This window comes from Coregonus lavaretus (genome assembly GCF_964263955.1).
Source record: "Coregonus lavaretus genome assembly, chromosome: 2".
NCBI classification, from domain to species: Eukaryota; Metazoa; Chordata; class Actinopteri; order Salmoniformes; family Salmonidae; genus Coregonus; species Coregonus lavaretus.
In genome coordinates this window covers 42,199,253-42,220,034 of record NC_139989.1, presented here as the reverse complement: position 1 = coordinate 42,220,034, position 20,782 = coordinate 42,199,253, and the positions used below count along the sequence as shown (strand labels likewise).

Below are 20,782 nucleotides of genomic sequence, written 5' to 3'. Positions count from 1 at the left end.
CGCCCTATGGGACTCCCAATCACGGCCGGTTGTGATACAGTTGAGATGCAGTGCCTTAGACCGCTGCGCCACTCGGGAGCCCATCTTTGATTCCATAAAGAGGATCAACTTTAACACTGGGGAACTCCCATTGATATAATCATTTCTATGGGGTAATTGAATACTAATTCAATATACAATGTCATTTGTCCATACTTTATTGTATCAAAATAAGGGACATGTTTCGCATTCGTAATACAAATGTCTACTTCCATCGACATCAGCGTAAATACATCTACAAACTAGTTCACAATTAAAGAACCTTGCTTTATCCTACAGTCTTAACTGTAAAACCCTGAGAAAATAAATGTCCCCCCCCCCCCCTTAATCATTACACTGATAAATACAGACCGGAAAACTGCATGTGTTTAAGTCTCTTAAATTTATTTCATTGTATAGCAATTCACAAAACTAGATGCTACATCATAGCTAATGGATGAACTGCTCTCCATATTATTCCAGTGACCTATTAAATTTATAATTTAGAACGGTACATTCAATATTTCATGGTTTCCATATTAAATTAACATATTGAAATTAACTATTGGGAACAAGTGGTAACAATTTAATTTGTTTTTACAAAAGTTCTATGCTGCAATAGGCATTTTTCCATACTAAATTTGAACAGTGTCATACATTATATTTATGCATGTACAAGATTGCATAAAATCTTCCGGTTCCATGATCACAATATTAATAAACAAAACAAAGAAACAAACACTTCACAAGAATGCAAAATAGATTATGCTAATCCACTGCAGAGCATTATGTTACATCTCAATTACATTTAATTTACAAAACAAATTGAGTTCTACTTGGTGCTTTTCTTTAACAGTAATTATCGGTTTTATCTTGTGCCAATAAAGTTGAGTACAGACTGAATCATATTTATTGGTGGTAGGTATTGTGGCATGTTATGAAGACTATGGCAAATACAGACTGAGATGAAGAAGCAGTATTAATCATTCTAAGGTTGCCCTAAGCCTCCCTTACAAAACATGCAATCTGATTAAAAACGGCCCTTCTCTGATCAATTGCGAATTCTAGCTCTTTACACTGCATTCTTAACTTTTCCGAGCGACAAAGCAAATTTTACCACTCAAGAGAATCATTTTAAGTGATAATATCAAACAATCAAATCATGAGTGGTATCCACCACAGATTTTAATTGGGGAGATTATGGTCCATACAATCATCTAAAGGCACTAGAATTTGGATAGTTTCAGTTTTCCTGTAATATAACAATGTACCCTCAAATTAAGTCACCCCTCAAATTAAGAGCAATACTCTTCAAATGCCAGTTAAAATGACATTTTAACATCAAAGGCACAGATTTATTCAAAAATGAAATTGGTCCATAGTAAAGAACATTAGTTTAATATGGCCATAACATTGAACGATTTAGAGCCATATTTATAAAATATGAGCTTACGTTTTTCTTATTCAGTGTAAAAGGGAGATTTATACTTAAAGTATGCCACATTGAAGAGGGCTTAAGGACCAAGAACGTATGAGTGATAAGAGTTGCTCCTTAAACCTACTCACGTCTGTATCTGCCACATGCTGGTTTAAATAAATCATGTTTTCCCTGTCATTTCACCCATCAATAATGACTCACTCAAATATCTAACCAATAAACAAATGATACACTATCGCCCTCTTTCCAACGACTGCAGTAAATTGTGAATGAAAATGTTAAGAAAACACCAGTCAAATGAAAACAAAAGAAAGCACATTACAGTCAAAGTGTACTCTATACTCCTGACAGCATACAAGTAGTGCACAACCATTCATATTTAAAACTGATTAAGAGATTTTAGCTGTAAGTGAAAAGAAAAACATACTTCAAAATAGTACTCATCACAGGAGGTTGGTGGCACCTTAATTGGAGAGGATGGGCTTGTGGTAATGGCTGGAGCGGAATTGTAACATACCATTCCATTCGCTCCGTTCCAGCCATTATTATGAGCCGTCCTCCCCTCAGCAGCCTCCACTGGTACTCATCTATATGGCCACTTAAGAATATTAACACATTTCACTCACTTCTGAAATTCCTTTACTCTAGACAACTGCCAATTAAAATAGTCACGTTTCAGAATTCTGTGTATGTTACTAACCACAATCATTTGTTTTACAAAAAAAGTACAGTGATGCCATTAGTTTCTGTAAATGCACACACCAATATACATAAGGTGCTAGGTTTGGTTTGTTTCAAATTAGGTTTCTAACGATTTGCTTAGATTGCTAAAATGAAAATAGTTATAAAAATAAAAAAGGAAACATAACAATAGCAGTAAAGGTCTTTGGTAAAACTACAAATGGGCTTTAAATCCATTACTATTATCAGCAAAAGCAGTTGGCATAGTTCTCTCTTTCTGGCATTGAACCATTGAAGAGAATGTTATACTAAATTGTAAATGTCATTACTTTGAAAAGTAACTATAAGAACAAACTACAACACCACTTTGGTTCATTTGAGTCAAGTCCACATTAACTTAGTCGTCGTCAAAGGAAAAATAAAAAACCTGTGATATAAAAAATTGGGGTGAGCGGATTATTAGAATGCACCATTTACTGTAGCCCAGTAGCTTTATTAGGATTCTCCAACAACCAATTTAAGAATCGAGACATTCTACAGCAGTACATTGATTGGCCTGTAACAATGTTTAGAAGATTCACAAGTACCCAAACGTGTGACTGACTAAAACGAAAATTAACAAAACAATTTATTCAAACAGTCTTCATCCAATGAGTCTTTGTTTAAGTGGTACTTTACTTGAACTATAACATTATAGAAGTTATAAACTTGGTATAGCAAATGTTAGACACCATGACATGTCTCTGAATGTTAGGTAACAAGAGTCATTGTTATGCAATTTTGATATATATATATTAAGTAAAACGTGTTACTGCTTAACTTGTGAGTGAGAATTTAGGCTACTGATGTCTGAAATCTGAACTGTGTATGCACAACAACATTCAAGAATCTAAATGCATTACAACTACACTTGCAGAAGTGAAGTAAAGTGATCGACTCTACAGTATGCTAGAATGACAATACAAATATATCTGGCAGTGTGATCTAGATTTGTAGCTGGTTAACGTATGACGCTTATAAGACATGCAATAAAATTGTTTTGCCTGCCATTTTAACTTGATAAACATGAGGGAACACAATACCTTTCTTCTTTTTGTATTTTAGGAGAAACACAAGTTTTGTTTTTCTCTGAGTTTCTGAATTACCATCCATGTAAATGTAAACAATTTTATTTCTAAATTTTTCTAAGTTACAAATCGTGTACCTGGGAATATATAAGGGTTCTTTCTACTTAACATACTAATTGCTGTAAATATTAAAGGACCAAGATAGAGCGAGGAAAAATACTAATTTTGAACACAGTAGAAGGTCATTTCAATTAGATTAACCTAGCTAAGCACATTACACTGTCGTATTTGAAAACACAATTTACAGGTTCAACACCGATGTCTTCTGTTAACACTACAGAATTATGCATTTCTTACAACAAACACGAGTCTAAAATGTATAGCAGAGCCTGTTTTTATCTTGTTTACAAACAAGACCAGAGTTGTTTCCTTGCTTGCATACTCCCAAACATTAAATCAAAGATGGTCATTTGAAATTATACTGAAGCACCATTGCCTGTTAAGACAAGGAAAATATATATTTCTTTAGCTTTGTTGTAAGCGTGAAGTCAGGACACAGGCACTGACAAGATTTATATCTTCATACAACTATAATCTGAGGAAATACTTTGACATAGGATTGGGGCGGTACACTACGGCATATACATATAATGCAAAGTAAAAAATAAAGTAGACATATTTGCAGAAATGTGTGCAGAAGCTTTGTCTACCTGTGTCTGCTTTTACAACAATCCTCTAAATATCGATGCTCATGGTTATCATCTAAGGCAAGGCACTTGAGACTAGAGGCCAAGTTTCGGATATGTTCTAGACATGTTTGAGAGGCTAGTAGGAATCCTATAAAATTCACCATGTCAGACTTCTGTACATCAAGACATGCTCCTCTAATAACTACATAATGAACAATTCAGTAATCACTAAAAGACAGACTAATTGATTTCCTAACTACTTTAGCATAAATGTGCCTTACTGATATTACAGCTGCTGGTTATGCCTAAAATGCATTCAAATGTGTGCACTTATCTGATGGAAAAATGTAAATTAAACAATGAAAAGTAGAAACTATTGTTTAGTACTTTTCTATGAAAACTAACAAGATATATAGAACTATACCATGATTTAAAAAAAGGAAACATGAAATATTCTAGTATGTTTCACAGTACACACAAAAGCTCGTAACATTAGCATATTAAGAAAAAAAATATATATATAATCTAAGAAACAAAAACCTACAAAAACAGCTCAAAGCTACTTTCTAAAATACCCTTTAACAAATTCCCAGGTCAACAAAGTGCTTTACAAGAAATCAATATTCTTCACAAAGATGGTCATAATAATAATGTTTGACTGATGTGTTTTAGTGATAAAGTCAAATTAGGCCCACTTGAACGATGGATACCCAAACTTTTTTGAAAATGTAAGTGATCCATTACAATACAAAATGACATATTACATTTAAGTACTTGATTTATCAAACACCATTGATGTAGTTCAAATTAAACTATTAATTCAATTACTATATGACATACTGAAACACAATGCTATTTAGAAAATGTAAGCATACTATATGTATTAGTAGTTCTTCAAAGGGCAAATTCCTTAAGTAGTACCTTGAATAATAGTACATCACCACTTCAATATTTTTGTCTTACAGTATGGACATTCTGATTTACTAGGTGCACAGTTCTTACAAAGTACATAATGTTGGCAAGGCTGCAGGACTATGCAACGATCATGCGTTTGGCAAACTATACATTTCTTTGACTGAAGCTGATATATTACCTGTGTTGGGAAGAGAAGAGGTTGTATCAGAAATAACTCAATACAATGATTCCATGCAAGATCTTAAGAAAAAAAACATACTTCACTGGGCTAAATAGTCTGCCATAATTTATATCCTGATCACTATAAATAAGAATGTGTTTAGTATCTGGCCCTTCTTACCCCGTCTATAAGGTCTAGGTCAGTGCGCAGCTGGCTCTGGATGGAGTGGAGCTTTGGTAGAGGGAGCTGGTCCAGGTCTCCATAGCTTCTAAGCAGGGGCGTGCCAGGGGAGCGACACAGCACGTCAAAGTCCCCCTGGAGCTCCTTCAGCTTGCGCTCCGTGTCCTCTCGCTTCTGCTCCGCCAGCTGCCGCTCCGCCTCGGCCGACTTTGCTTGTTCTTTTGCATCATGGGAGTCTTTCTGCCAGGCTTCACATGCCTGGAACAGACAGAGACATGTCAAATATATAATTGGTTTAACAAGGGTCAGGATGTATTGCTTACTGAGGCAGTGCCTTTAGTTCATGTCATAGTTCTTGCATGGGACTAGTGTCTAACCTGCTTGACCTGGTGCCAGGCGTCTTCCCATTGCTTGATCTTCCTCTTGGCCTCGTCCAGCTCCCTGAAGAGCCGGTTCAGGTCAGCGCTGCTGCTCACAGTGGTGGAGCCCAGGCTGCTGAACACTGGTGATGGGCTGGGAGAGAAGTTGCCACTCACAAAGTCCCATATGCTGCTAGCTCCCCCATTCAAACCTACAAGGTGGGATCAGCACAATTGTTTCATGTCAAAGCGCAAAGAAAAATGGTAGAGATGAATTTATGAATTGTTGATAATGCCTCTAAAGGTAAAATAATAATGCTCACTCTTGCATGTTTGTCAAGATTGCTAGTAAATATTATATTGTTAACTTACCCAGAGTGTTCTGAGAGGAGGTAGGTGTTCCTAGAAGGCCATGCTCAGGTTTGGTTAGCAGGCCCTGAGGCTGACTCTGCTGGGGAGCCATTCCTGACAGCAGGCACTGGGAGAGGGACTGGGAGAGGGAGCTCAGAGGGGAGGCAGAGAGTGATGAGTTGGAATTCAATGAAGAGGACCGTGCAAGGGAGCCAGGAATGTTGACCGGAGCGGATCCTCCCAACATCCTTTGACCTAGAGGGCAACAGGAAGCAGAAATCAATTTTGCAATTTAAAACGCAGAACACACTTAAGTCAATTGTGTTCAATGTTTCAAACAAGGTTTGCTTACTTAAACCAAGACTTTTGTTTTCTTGCTCCTCAAACTCTTTATCAAGAGAGGCAACATTGATGTCACAAAAATTCAGGTCAAGAGCAGAACCTGAAAGAAAAGGCAAGTCGTTTTTTTTATTAGAGAAATTCCTTGTATAAAGAGGTACATTCACACCTCAAACAAGTGAGCACAATACAAGTACACTTACCTATAACTGACTCCACAGTATTGCTCCCAGGATAGAATGGGGTTGCTTTTGCATTCATTGTTGATAAGGTGGTGGGTGAGGAACTATCCGAGCCAATACTGGAGGCCAGGCTAGATGTTATACTGGAGGTTATGCTGGATGCCAGAGGGTTCATCCCAGAGAATACACTAGTGTGTGTCTGTAAAATAGGCGTTCATAGTAAGGCATTGTTTCATCAATAGTGTCAATGTTGAGCAATACTTACCTTTACTACATTGGTGCTCGGTTAAGAATTAAGACAAGGCACAGATACCATGCCTGGGCATATGCTTAGTCATATGCTTTAGATGGGAGATCATGAATAGGCCTTTTTTATCAATAGTCGATTGGACGGGTCCCAATGACTTTGAAATTATAACAGCAAAACCCTTTTGCCTCTACCTTTAAATATAAAATGTTCTACATATCACTAGCAGTGTTTCCCCTAGGATTTTTTCAGCAGAGGCGGCAAAGTTATTGCTGTTTTAAATCTAAGTTCGTGCAATTCTACACATTTTGCCATGGCTTATGCCGTCTGAGTGACTCAAACATTATAACAAAATCAATAGGGGCCCCATGCCATGACATTTTTGGAATTGTAGATTCTCCCTGACTGTCTAGTTTTTATTTGGGTGATTGTTAGTTCTCAAAGATGATCTTATTTAAAAAAATATATATAGCTCCATTATCTTTTCTACATACTGTATATCTGGTTTTAGTCATCATAAAACGAAAATTATCCATATTTTTTGGAGCTGAATATAGGGGAAACACGGTCACTAGCCTCTATGAATACAAAGGCAGTGGCAAATGCTTTAGTTATTCACCTGCTTGTCTTGGTCCATCATCTTTTGATCGCTATGTCCCTTATGGTTCTTTATCTGAAAACAGACAGCACATTCACATGACCCAACACTTAAACCCAGCAATTGGCGTGTCTTAGAAAGCCAACACCGTTCTTAAAAGTGAAAACTATTCTGTTAAATCAGTAATCTGCAGCCCTATCAAAGAGAGAAAATGTCTAATGTTATGACCACAACACATTAATAAGACATTCTAAAACTAAATAAGCAGACATTTGTTTTGTAACTAATAGATAACATGAATACAAGTTGCATATCCAAACATAATGTCTAATCTACGTTCATAAAATGTTAAGTGCAACATTGAATTTGACCTGGAATGGGTAAACTATTCTCTATTTTGCCTCGGTTGTTAATTTCAATATTCACCAAGTCACACAAGGCATCACAAATTATAGAAAATGACGTAACATACAAAAACTGAATGACAAATAATTTAACATGCAAATAAATAAATTAAAATTCTGGATCAAATGAATGGAAACTATGACCAAAGTGTGTGTAGCAGCGGGTCCTACACTAAGCTGAGTGCAGGGGTCTTCCCGTAAGGATGGGGAAAGAGCGAGAGGGAGAGCAGTCTTATTGTAGTACCTGATCCTCGCGTTCAAAGCCCGGAGCTTTGGGATAGTTAGACGTCAGAGATGACACACTTGACGTGGTGGACTCTGAACATAAGCTACCATTAGTTAAGCATTTGGACCTGCCGATGGGTCCGATTGGGGACAATGAACTGTTGCTTCCTGAGCTTGGCGTTACAGTCGGACTATTAGAATATGAAACCTGAGGGAGAGAAGTACACATGGTCTTAACAATAGGGTTTTAAAGCCAGCCAAACACGCCCAGCTTTCCTAATGAGGCCAGAGAGCAGATGATAGCTGAAGATGTTTAGATTGAATACTGGCTTCAGAGAGAGAAAATGACACTGAATTGTTAAGGTTTGGTTTCTGTTGAATCTTATATTCATTTGAATTTCGCTGTATATTTCTTGGTGCACTAGTACTACCAGAAACAAAATGATGTTACAGACTAGTGAAATACAAGGCAAGTACAGAAAACAGAAGAACGGAAACAGAAAATGACAAAACAAAGGTGTGACAAAAAAGGAAAGTTAAAAGCTTAAATATTTGATCTAATCTATTCAGGGTCTAATCTATAATTGTATCTAATCTATTGACAGCATGTTTTTCGTACAAACAGATGCCTTTGTAAAAGGCTGTTGAGAGAAGCAGAGGGAGTAGTAATCGCTCTGGATAAGAGCGTCTGCTAAATGACTTAAATGTAAATGTAATCAGATCACATACATTCCCCACTTGGCCGTTGTTGCTGCTGCTGATGGAGTTGGCACTGCTGCCCCACTCGCTGACTGGACACTCTGAATACTGCTGAGAGCCCAGCTTGGCCTGGGAGCCTGACTGCATCGCTGTTAGCAACGAGTTCATGGTCTCTTCTGTGGAGGGAATTCCTGAAAGTACACAATCACAGACGGGAGGTTTTAACTTTAAACGGTTGTCAACAAGCAAGACAGCGTCGACTTATTTTGAGGAGCTTCACTTACTTTCTACATGCGCAAACGCACAGAACGGCCCCCTAGGACAATAACCAGTTTGCCTCATATCATTGCATTTGGTGGATTTGTAGATCTGAAAGAAAAAAGATCTGAAGTGAGAAAGACGGGTTTTCTGCTCATAACTGTGTGGCATTTTCCAGAACAAGGTTTGACAGATTCCCCATTGCAAGAGACGAAATGTGCTAAGCATTTATAAGGTGTCCAATGTCCCACTTACCTCTGGGTGGAACTGCTGTTCAGTGCGTGAGTGACAGTATTGACAGCTGTCTCCACTGTCACACTTTGATGGCTCTCCCCACTCATCCCCATGTTTCACATTGGGACACGGAGTTGACCTGACACATCATTCAAAGGGTTTAACTTAAACACATACAAATGCTCAGGCTACATATTACAGCATTATTACAGTTGTCAAAAGGCTTACTCTCTATCGTTTGACAGTCCCAATCTCCTACCTGTATTTGAACTTGCGTGGATTTCGTCTTCTGTCTCTACTATTGTGGTAGTGGGGGCAGGCATAGCCCTGTCTGCATAGTCGTGGAGGCTTGGTGCACTGCTCTGTTTTGTAGTTCGCTAAAACAAAATTGGTGTCTGGAAGGAAAGCACACAATGAGTATGGTTACATGCACACAATAAAACAATTATTGTGAATAGTCAGATTAATATAATAGTTTGATTTAAACGTTTACATGCTTTTCAAGAATAACGATTTCCCTAATAATGATTTCCCTGTTTACATGGACACTTCTGAAATCAGGCTACCTGATGTGACTTTGATAAATGCAGAAAAATCCCTAATCAAAATAAAAGTTCTACCACAGCGACAATGTTATTTTTGTGAAAACTATTTGATTTTGATTTCAAAGTTTGTATGTGAAAACTATTTCTAAGATGCATACTTTCAGTTTTTCCTAAATTCACTTGTACAAAAGAAGGAAGCTTGCGCTGCTCGTGCTAGCAGCGCAATCAAATACACCGCTGTAATTCTGATTAAGGCATTTACATATCCTAATAATTTGAAAGATTGCTCAGAAAACCAGGTGTTTTAATCGGCATATGCTTACTACCATTATGATCTCACGCCGATTAAGATAAGCAGAGTAAGGTGTTTACATGACAAACGCCATACTCTGCCTTCTGCCATAATCAGTTTAATATCTAATTATTAGTGTGCATATAAACATACTCATTGTAAGACATTCTGTTCTTGACATAATGCCAAAATATAATGCAACAGGTCAAGGAAATCCAATCAATAGAAATGTTGTGGCACTAGGTAACACCACCACCAGAATCAATGTGTCTGCTGCTCACCCTGCCACCGGGGGTCCTCTGTAAGAGTCTTCTCTATCATGGCTTGGCTGGCCAGTACCCCAGGCTGTAGATCAGGGATACCCTCTCCAGATCCCAAATGGCCATTCTGGAGGGCTTCCTGTGCCTGGATCTCTCTGTGCACATGAAGAAGATCAGTCAGAGAGCTACTACACAAAACAAACAAAAAAAGAGGAAGAGACAAATGTAGAATATTCAGGCTGCCTTGCTCTTACAGACTTTTTCAGCTCAACAGTTGCTAGGCAACACTTGAGCGTGCCTCTGATACCACATTTAATGTTGTTTTTGTTGAATTATTTCAAGCTCCCATTCCTTAATTTGACGTCATTCATGGGACGTTAGACAAGGTATTGCTATCTTCTAGTGACAGGTATTTTAAAATGTTAAAATATGAACAGATGGTTCATAGTAAAAGAGCAAATGTATGTTATTGTTATTGGCAAGTCCATTGCTTGCCTTATACAGATATTGGCCTATTTTTTGTATCCATCTCTGAGATATGTGGGGATATTACTTCAAATATACCACTGAATCTTTCATCTCATTAAAGAAATCACCATACTTTAGCACTTTCATTGTTTGCACTGTTTTAGGCAGTGAATTTCTCCCTATTGGTACTCAACAAAACCAACATCAACCCTGGCAATAAGTACACTATAACTGATATCTATGATGAGAAAATTGTGCTTTCATCTGCTTAGCCCCAGCCAATTCCAGAGGCATCAGGGAGGCTAATTGAGCTAAGAAAATAGATGAACACGTTTCATTCTCCCACTGCCATGTATGGGCAGGTACTGGAGACAGCTAGACCTACCATGTACTGGAGACAGCTAGACCTACCATGTCAAATCAAAGTAACAATGGTAGAGAAGGGGTTGATAGCGATCTTCAAAAATATAGTCTACTGGTCAATTTAAGAATTTCCCCAAAGCTATGATGTCCAAATGGAATCAGTTGGTACATTTTGTCAGTGCATGGTCAGACCATGCATGATTTATCCTTGTGTACTCAGCTAACTGGCTTAACAAGCCTATTCACATGTTTGTTGAAGGTTTGATACCTTGAGAACAGAGTGGTTACTAAAGGCATGATAGATCACCTGATATCGTAGACAGGGGGGCGGAGATCATGTGGGCCATGGGCAAAGGCGCAGTGTAGGCCGTTCTTCACACAGTGCCCGCGGGCATCGGTTTCATGGATACAGGTACCAGTCTTGTAATAGCGAAGATGGTACTTGCGCTCTGTGTCACCAGTGGTCCGGTGCAAGTAAGGACAGCTAGACAGGAACAGAAACGATGATTAGACAAATGCAGACTTCCTCATTAAAATGATCAGGATTTGATATGACAGTGATACAATCTGCATAAAATCGTTTCCTACCCCATGTTTCTAGAATTCTATGCTGTGCTTATCCTAAGAATTCATTCCACAGATTTTAATTGAAAGGAAACAGACAGAGGCTAAAGGAATGAGTTACAGAACATAATGAGAGATTTGTCTTCCTCCCTGTATTAGTGGCAACCGTTCTTCTTGGTGCTTAATATGCACAGACAAACAACAAAAATTTAGCCAATGCCCACAGTGGGAGTCAGAGGAATGCAACGCCTTTTATAGATACAGCGCTCTGACAGGCTTTGATGTATGGTGCGGAATTGAACAGAAATAATAGCAACATCGCTATTAATGTGCTCAGATTCACATTGAAAACGCTAGATAACTAATAATATTCTCAAATACAGCAAAAGCTTCTTACTCGGATAGCAACAGTAACTATGGCAACATATGTGATGTCAAGAGAAGAGAGCAGCCACTGGTAGAATGAGGAATAGAGAGTACAAGTGCTCACTCTCAGGCAGAGTTCAAATATTGTATAGAACTTTCAATATGACAGCTGGTTGAATTGACGAACATTGTTTAGTTACTGCTGTGAAATTCCAAATACACTGATATAGGAAACTGAAACTCAGCCTCTCAATGATAAACCTCTCGATAAAGTATTCAGTATGCTACACATTTGCCACAAATACTTTTAACATCGCAGCTAGTGTCTACCTCTAGATATCACTAAACTGTGGCTCTGACCCAAGCACTTTAACCAGACCTGTGCCATTGAGGATTGTCATTGAACTAGTGAGTGAGACGTTTCAAGTTACTCCATTTCTTTATCGTGCTCTGACACAAATAGGCCTAACTTATAGGAGTGGCTTGAATATCATGTTTAAGAGCTGTTCTTCTCAGTATTGAACAGCATCTTTCTCAAGATACAATCTAGAACTTAAATCCTGTCTTATTACATAGGCTAGGTTTTTAGCTACATAGCCTTCTTCCTTTCAGTGAACCCTTAATTCTGTTAATTTTGTAGGGAGACTTGTAAAATGCCCAACCAACACAGACACTATTAACAAGAACATATTTTCACTTTAACTGATAGTGCTGCCAGTAACGATACTCACAAGTAGGGCTGTGGCGGTCACAAAATTTCATCAGCCGGTGATTGTCAAGCAAATAACTGTTGGTCTCACAGTAATTGACCGTTAATTAACATAAACACATTTAGCATCTCCTGGCTTCCACACATAGCCTACAAGCTATTTTAAAAAGTATAATAAATCCATGTAATATAGTCTACACCTTTCAGAAGAAAACAATACCATACTCTGAGTTGTCCTTATGATAGGTCCTGATGTGGCTATGCCAAATGGCTGTGGGCTACACTAGTTCATTTTGCAGACAAGATTTGCTTATAATTCCATGGCATAATTTTATATTATTTTATAGTATGAAGAATAGAATTGAACAAAGCTGAATCAAATAAAAATATTTTGTGTGCGCACATGCGCACATGCGGCTATTATGTGTTGAGCAGTTAACAAAGAAATAGGTACTCCTATATGCTTAATTTAGAGTTATTAATGTAACTTCAGTTCTACAAACATTGGGCTATATGTTTTGATTTTTAATACATTGTAAGGCTGCATGATGAGACTAATGATGAGTTGAAAAAAAGTTGCTTGAAAGGCGAGCTATGCTTTGTTTTTTTGCACAGGCTGTACACACTCCAATAGCCTCGCATTCACAATTTGACAAGCACTTGATAATGCCTCGATTTTCATGGCGGCATCCCCTTCATGGCCGTAATGCACCCTAAAAAAATCCATGCCTTTTGCGGCCCTTAGTGCTGCATTGTGCCCTTCTCCCGGAGTGTTCTGTGCAATCCGAAGCACCTCTCACTCACATGGCTCTCCGTGACGTGAACGGGTCTTTCTCACAGGCTACAAGTGAAGACAGACACACCCGGGACGCAACTGTGCGTCCTTATCCAATTCCAAGGTGCATATTGAAGATATTGGAAGAACTGTCCACATTTACTTTTTGTCAGCCAACAAGATGAGTAGGCCTAACGAACAGCAAAAGCACTAGCCTATGTCAATCTACTATCCCCCATAGTACAAAAGTCGACCTATTCTATTCGGTGTGGCGGTAACACGGTCACTGCAACAGCCCTACTCACACGTACAGTGGGGAGTACAAGTACACTGCTCAAAAAAATAAAGGGAACACTTAAACAACACAATGTAACTCCAAGTCAATCACACTTCTGTGAAATCAAACTGTCCACTTAGGAAGCAACACTGATTGACAATACATTTCATATGCTGTTGTGCAAATGGAATAGACAACAGGTGGAAATTATAGGCAATTAGCAAGACACCCCCAATAAAGGACTGGTTTTGCAGGTGGTGACCACAGACCACTTCTCAGTTCCTATGCTTCCTGGCTGATATTTTGGTCACTTTTGAATGCTGGCGGTGCTTTCACTCTAGTGGTAGCATGAGACGGAGTCTACAACCCTCACAAGTGGCTCAGGTAGTGCAGCTCATCCAGGATGGCACATCAATGCGAGCTGTGGCAAGAAGGTTTGCTGTGTCTGTCAGCGTAGTGTCCAGAGCATGGAGGCGTTACCAGGAGACAGGCCAGTACATCAGGAGACGTGGAGGAGGCCGTAGGAGGGCAACAACCCAGCAGCAGGACTGCTACCTCCGCCTTTGTGCAAGGAGGAGCACTGCCAGAGCCCTGCAAAATGACCTCCAGCAGGCCACAAATGTGCATGTGTCTGCTCAAACGGTCAGAAACAGACTCCATGAGGGTGGTATGAGGGCCCGACGTCCACAGGTGGGGGTTGTGCTTACAGCCCAACACCGTGCAGGACGTTTGGCATTTGCCAGAGAACATCAAGATTGGCAAATTCGCCACTGGCGCCCTGTGCTCTTCACAGATGAAAGCAGGTTCACACTGAGCACGTGACAGACGTGACAGAGTCTGGAGACGCCGTGGAGAACGTTCTGCTGCCTGCAACATCCTCCAGCATGACCGGTTTGGCGGTGGGTCAGTCATGGTGTGGGGTGGCATTTCTTTGGGGGGGCCGCACAGCCCTCCATGTGCTCGCCAGAGGTAGCCTGACTGCCATTAGGTACCGAGATGAGATCCTCAGACCCCTTGTGAGACCATATGCTGGTGCGGTTGGCCCTGGGTTCCTCCTAATGAAAGACAATGAGCACATCTGGGACATCATGTCTCGCTCCATCCACCAACGCCACGTTGCACCAGACTGTCCAGGAGTTGGCGGATGCTTTAGTCAAGGTCTGGGAGGAGATCCCTCAGGAGACCATCCGCCACCTCATCAGGAGCATGCCCAGGCGTTGTAGGGAGGTCAGTCATACAGGCACGTGGAGGCCACACACACTATTGAGCCTCATTTTGTTTGATGTAATGTTTTACATCAAAGTTGGATCAGCCTGTAGTGTGGTTTTCCACTTTAATTTTGAGGGTGACTCCAAATCCAGACCTCCATTGGTTGATACATTTGATTTCCATTGATAATTTTTGTGAGATTTTGTTGTCAGCACATTCAACTATGTAAAGAAAAAAGTATTTAATAAGATTATTTCATGCATTCAGATCTAGGATGTGTTATTTTACTGTTCCCTTTATTTTTTTGAGCAGTGTATTTGATACACTGCCGATTTTGCAGGTTTTCCTACTTACAAAGCATGTAGAGGTCTGTAATTTGTATCATAGGTACACTTCAACTGTGAGAGACGGAATGTAAAACAAAAATCCAGAAAATCACATTGTATGATTTTTAAGTAATTAATTTGTATTTTATTGCATGACATAAGTATTTGATGCATCAGAAAAGCAGAACTTAATATTTGGTACAGAAACCTTTGTTTGCAATTACAGAGATCATACGTTTCCTGTAGGTCCTGACCAGGTTTGCACACACTGCAGCAGGGATTTTGGCCCACTCCTCCATACAGACCTTCTCCAGATCCTTCAGGTTTCGGGGCTGTCACTGGGCAATACGGACTTTCAGCTCCCTCCAAAGATTTTCTATTAGGTTCAGGTCTGGAGACTGGCTAGGCCACTCCAGGACCTTGAGATGCTTCTTACGGAGTCACTCCTTAGTTGCCCTGGCTGTGTGTTTCGGGTCATTGTCATGCTGGAGGATCCAGCCACGACCCATCTTCATTGCTCTTACTGAGGGAAGGATGTTGGCCAAGATCTCGCAATACATGGCCCCATCCATCCTCCCTTCAATACGGTGCAGTCGTCCTGTCCCCTTTGCAGAAAAGCATTCCCAAAGAATGATGCTTCCACCTCCATGCTTCACGGTTGGGATGGTGTTCTTGGGGTTGTACTCATCCTTCTTCTTCCTCCAAACACGGCGAGTGGAGTTTAGACCAAAAAGCTATATTTTTGTCTCAGTCATTTAGCAGACGCTCTTATCCAGAGCGACTTACAAATTGGTGCATTCACCTTATAGCCAGTGGGATAACCACTTTACAATATGTTTTTTTTTTTTTAGGGGGGCGGGTAGAAGGATTACTTTATCTTATCCCAGGTATTCCTTAAAGAGGGAAATAAGTATTTGACCCCCTCTCAATCAGAAAGATTTCTGGCTCCCAGGTATATTTTATACAGGTAACGAGCTGAGATTAGGAGCACACTCTTAAAGGGAGTGCTCCTAATCTCAGCTTGTTACCTGTATAAAAGACACCTGTCCACAGAAGCAATCAATCAATCAGATTCCAAACTCTCCACCATGGCCAAGACCAAAGAGCTCTCCAAAGGATGTCAGGGACAAGATTGTAGACCTACACAAGGCTGGAATGGGCTACAAGACCATCGCCAAGCAGCTTGGTAAGAAGGTGACAACAGTTGGTGCAATTATTCGCAAATGGAAGAAACACAAAATAACTGTCAATCTCCCTCGGCCTGGGGCTCCATGCAAGATCTCACCTCGTGGAGTTGCAATGATCATAAGAACGGTGAGGAATCTGCCCAGAACTACACGGGAGGATCTTGTCAATGATCTCAAGGCAGCTGGGACCATAGTCACCAAGAAAACAATTGGTAACACACTACGCCGTGAAGGACTGAAATCCTGCAGCGCCCGCAAGGTCCCCCTGCTCAAGAAAGCACATATACAGGCCCGTCTGAAGTTTGCCAATGAACATCTGAATGATTCAGAGGAGATCTGGGTGAAAGTGTTGTGGTCAGATGAGACCAAAATCGAGCTCTTTGGCATCAACTCAACTCGCCGTGTTTGGAGGAGGAGGAATGCTGCCTATGACCCCAAGAACACCATCCCCACCGTCAAACATGGAGGTGGAAACATTATGCTTTGGGGGTGTTTTTCTGCTAAGGGGACAGGACAACTCCACCGCATCAAATGGACAATGGACGGGGTCATGTACTGTCAAATGTTGAGTGAGAACCTCCTTCCCTCAGCCAGGGCATTGAAAATGGGTTGTGGATGGGTATTCCAGCATGACAATGACCCAAAGCACACGGCCAAGGCAACAAAGGAGTGGCTCAAGAAGAAGCACATTAAGGTCCTGGAGTGGCCTAGCCAGTCTCCAGACCTTAATCCCATAGAAAATCTGTGGAGGGAGCTGAAGGTTCGAGTTGACAAACGTCAGCCTCGAAACCTTAATGACTTGGAGAAGATCTGCAAAGAGGAGTGGGACAAAATCCCTCCTGAGATGTGTGCAAACCTGGTGGCCAACTACAAGAAATGTCTGACCTCTGTGATTGCCAACAAGGGTTTTGCCACCAAGTACTAAGTCATGTTTTGCAGAGGGGTCAAATACTTATTAAGTAGAGGACTGAGCACGCCCCCATTCTCATCGACGGGCTGTAGTGGAACAGGTTGAGAGCTTCAGGTTCCTTGGTGTCCACATCACCAACAAACTATCATGGTCCAAACACACCAAGACAGTTGTGAAGAGGGCACGACAAAGCCTATTCCCCCTCAGGAGAGGCATGGGTCCTCAGATCCTCAAAAAGTTATACAGCTGCACCATCGAGAGCATCCTGACTGGTTGCGTCACCGCCTGGTATGGCAACTGCTCGGCCTCCGACCGCAAGGCACTACAGAGGGTAGTGCGTACGGCCCAGTACGTCACTGGGGCCAAGCTTCCTGCCATCCAGAACCTCTATACCAGGCGGTGTCAGAGGAAAGCCCTATAAATTGTCAAAGACTCCAGCCACCCTAGTCATAGACTGTTCTCTCTGCTACCGCACGGCAAGCGGTACCAGAGTGCCAAGTCTAGGTCCAAAAGGCTTCTTAACAGCTTCTACCCTCAAGCCATAAGACTCCTGAACAGCTAATCATGGCTACCCGGACTATTTGCATTGCCCCCCCCCCCCTTTTACGCTGCTGCTACTGTTTATTATTTATACATAGTCACTTTAACTCTACCCACATGTACATATTACCTCGACTAACCAGTGCCCCCGCACATTGACTCTGTGCCGGTACCCCCTGTATATAGCCTCCCTACTGTTTTTAATTTTACCGGTGCTCTTTAATTATTTGCTTTTTATTTTTATTTTAACTTCATTTTCTTAACTGATTTTTTGGTTAAGGGCTTGTAAGTAAGCATTTCACTGTAAGGTCTACACCTGTTGTATTCGGCGCATGTGGCAAATAAAATTGTATTTGATTTAGGAAGTCCCTCTTGTATTGTACTCGCATGAAAGCACACGGAAAAGTATCAATTCATGCTACTTAGGTTTCAATTAACATAATGATACAGTGCAAGTAGTAAAAAACACACAATTCAATGTATAACTACTTGTAACAACATTAAGGATACAAATGACTAAAATGTAAAATGTAAATACAAAGCAGGAACTCGTTCAAAGCGACCTCATTTTCAACGGACTCAGGAACGATAAACATTGCTTGCTCGACCAATGGGAGAAGGCTATGTGCAAAGGCGGTTCAATCACGAGCAAGAAAACAGGGGGTGTGTTCATCGTTTCCTGCAAACTGGAGGAAGAAGCTCAACCCCAATCCGCAGCTCAAAACAGACGTGTCCAGCGAGAATTACAAAAAAAACATCCATGAAATGACAATGAATGTGGCTAAATCATTCAGTTGGACCGCATTATTGAGAACGGCTGTCGTCCCATCGAGGGGCATACGTGGCATAGCGGATCATTAGCTGGAACAATAGACCAGTCAACAACAATGTGCAAGCTAGGTCATCACTAAGCTAGTGGTGCGAGCTGAATTCTGTGCAATGAGGATCATTCACTTCAGGAATTCGCAAGAATCTAACTTCCTACTGAAACAATGCAGCATCCATAAAATATTAGCAACACTGTTATAAGTGGCAGACAAAATCAATTGTGAGTGAATTGAGTGTATTCTCTACCGGAATTAACAACAGCCACAACACAATATTGATATTTATAAGCATGATACAGTAGCAACAATTTAACCAGAACATTATAATAATTCACACACAAAAATGCCAGCTTCGCACTTACTCCTCTCCATCTGGGCAAATGCCTGTAGTCTCGTCATATTTTGTGCAATAAACATCAGGGCTGTAGTTAAAAGTTCCATCTCTTCTTCTAATCGGTCGTCTTCGCCTCTGGTTGAGGAAATGCCAATGAAAACATGTAAAGGGTCTATGTTGTGTGCACTTGTGTTGCAAGAATAGAGGGCACTGTTCGGTCCTGAACTCCTTCAAATATCTGCAAAATGGAAAGACAAAGGCCGTGTTAATGAAAGACAGCACCAGACACCGTGTGAAAAAGTATACAAAACAAAGTCCAAAGCTCAGGGGGGAATATCACATCTAACTTTGATAGTACCGTTACAGCGTCGCTATTTTAAATTTAAAGTAGACAATATCTAAACTAAAGTTATTGAGATATAAAAGTTTCCACCATCTACAACTAATATTTGATTGTAAAATTCAGCTACATAGCTAGCTAGTGTCAATCCCTCATGAACTGCTAAAACAACTTAGTAGTGATAGCTAGTAGCGATCTACTTTAACTATTCACATACAATCCACGCAAGATTTCCGACGTTGCACTCGATCAAACAACCAGAACGTACGTCAAAACACATGCGTAGACAGACAGCAAATAAGGCCGAGGTGGAAAGAGGAAAAGGATAACACTGCTGGCTAGCAAGCCATTCAACTTCGCTAACGTTACCCAGTCCACGCTAGCAAGCTGACTGACTGGCTGGCTAACTAACATTAACCACCAACCAAGTTCCTGCGAATTCCGCTTTTTAATGTTACGACTCCTTTCTATGTGTTAACATTTTTACGGTCATACAATACAATTAACAAAATAATTTGTTAAAATTAAGTTACTGTATCAATTTGAATATGTAGCTAGTGGAGAGCTAGCAAGTTAACGCTAGGCAGGCTGCGTGCATTGGGAAGAATTTACAAACGGAAAAGCACCATGTTTTACTGCACTACGAGTGAAGAAATATCAAGCAGTCCAACTATAAAACAATTTTCTGTACATAAAAGAAGGCCGGTATTTTAACGAAGACGTGTTTTTGTCCCTTTAACGTTTGCTTTACTTACGTATAGTGGGTTGGTTTCTCCGTTTGAGGAGAAGCGTTCGCCGCCGTTTTCGAAACCGACGGCATTTTCAGTCAAAACAATGAAACGCGCCTGCGCGAACTGTCCGTTTCGTGCCATTTGCGTATGGAGTGAGATTTGTTTCTTTATTCTGTAAATGTGTCTACCACGATCCGTGCGTTTAGTCAACATAACTCACAAATAAAACTATGATGTGTGAATATATTACAATATTTCAGAAATAAAACTATAGTCCTGAAATATGTAAAAAATAAATTTTTAAAATCACAAATTAAACCATAATCCGGGAATATGTATAAATATTTCACAAATATTCACCATAAATCAAAAACAAATATATGATCTGTAAAATATATTCAACATAGCTCACAAATAAAACACATTTTAACAAATGTAGAATGATTTGTGTGCAAATGTTCAGAAATCCCTAACATTTACAACTGTGGAATGTGCATTTGCACATTCAAAAAGTGCTTGTGGATCTGTATTCTGTGTTTACAGAATTTGTAGACATTTTTTTCATCTGTCGATGTATAATACAGAAATGTGGCTTCAGATGAGTCAGCTATCTCCATTCATTGGGATAATCTTTGTGATGAGCAGTGATGACATCACACCCGACAATGTCCTTCTGAGGAGAACACTTTCTAGATAGAAGGAGAAAGAACAACTT

The 20,782-nt window shown here is 40.2% G+C and overlaps 1 protein-coding gene across 3 annotated transcripts; it reads right to left on the bottom strand.

Moving 5' to 3' along the window:
• Window positions 1-181: 181 nt before the first annotated feature.
• LOC311103312 (putative E3 ubiquitin-protein ligase UNKL) lies at window positions 182-20,156 on the bottom strand (the record flags this gene model as incomplete). Of its 3 annotated transcripts, none has more annotated exons than XM_084144856.1 (16): window positions 182-4,986; window positions 5,149-5,406; window positions 5,526-5,719; window positions 5,880-6,113; window positions 6,211-6,300; window positions 6,401-6,578; window positions 7,246-7,299; window positions 7,873-8,061; window positions 8,583-8,743; window positions 8,837-8,921; window positions 9,066-9,183; window positions 9,304-9,439; window positions 10,163-10,329; window positions 11,280-11,456; window positions 19,025-19,234; window positions 20,092-20,156. In XM_084144856.1, the coding sequence occupies 16 exons, from the start codon at window positions 20,154-20,156 to the stop codon at window positions 4,831-4,833; spliced, it is 2,472 nt and encodes an 823-aa protein (XP_084000982.1). In that variant the 3' UTR covers window positions 182-4,830. The 3 variants fall into 3 exon arrangements, with proteins under 3 accessions (XP_084000982.1, XP_084000983.1, XP_084000984.1); XM_084144857.1 differs by having other exon boundaries at window positions 10,163-10,296; XM_084144858.1 differs by lacking the exon at window positions 7,873-8,061 and having other exon boundaries at window positions 10,163-10,296.
• Window positions 20,157-20,782: the final 626 nt, after the last annotated feature.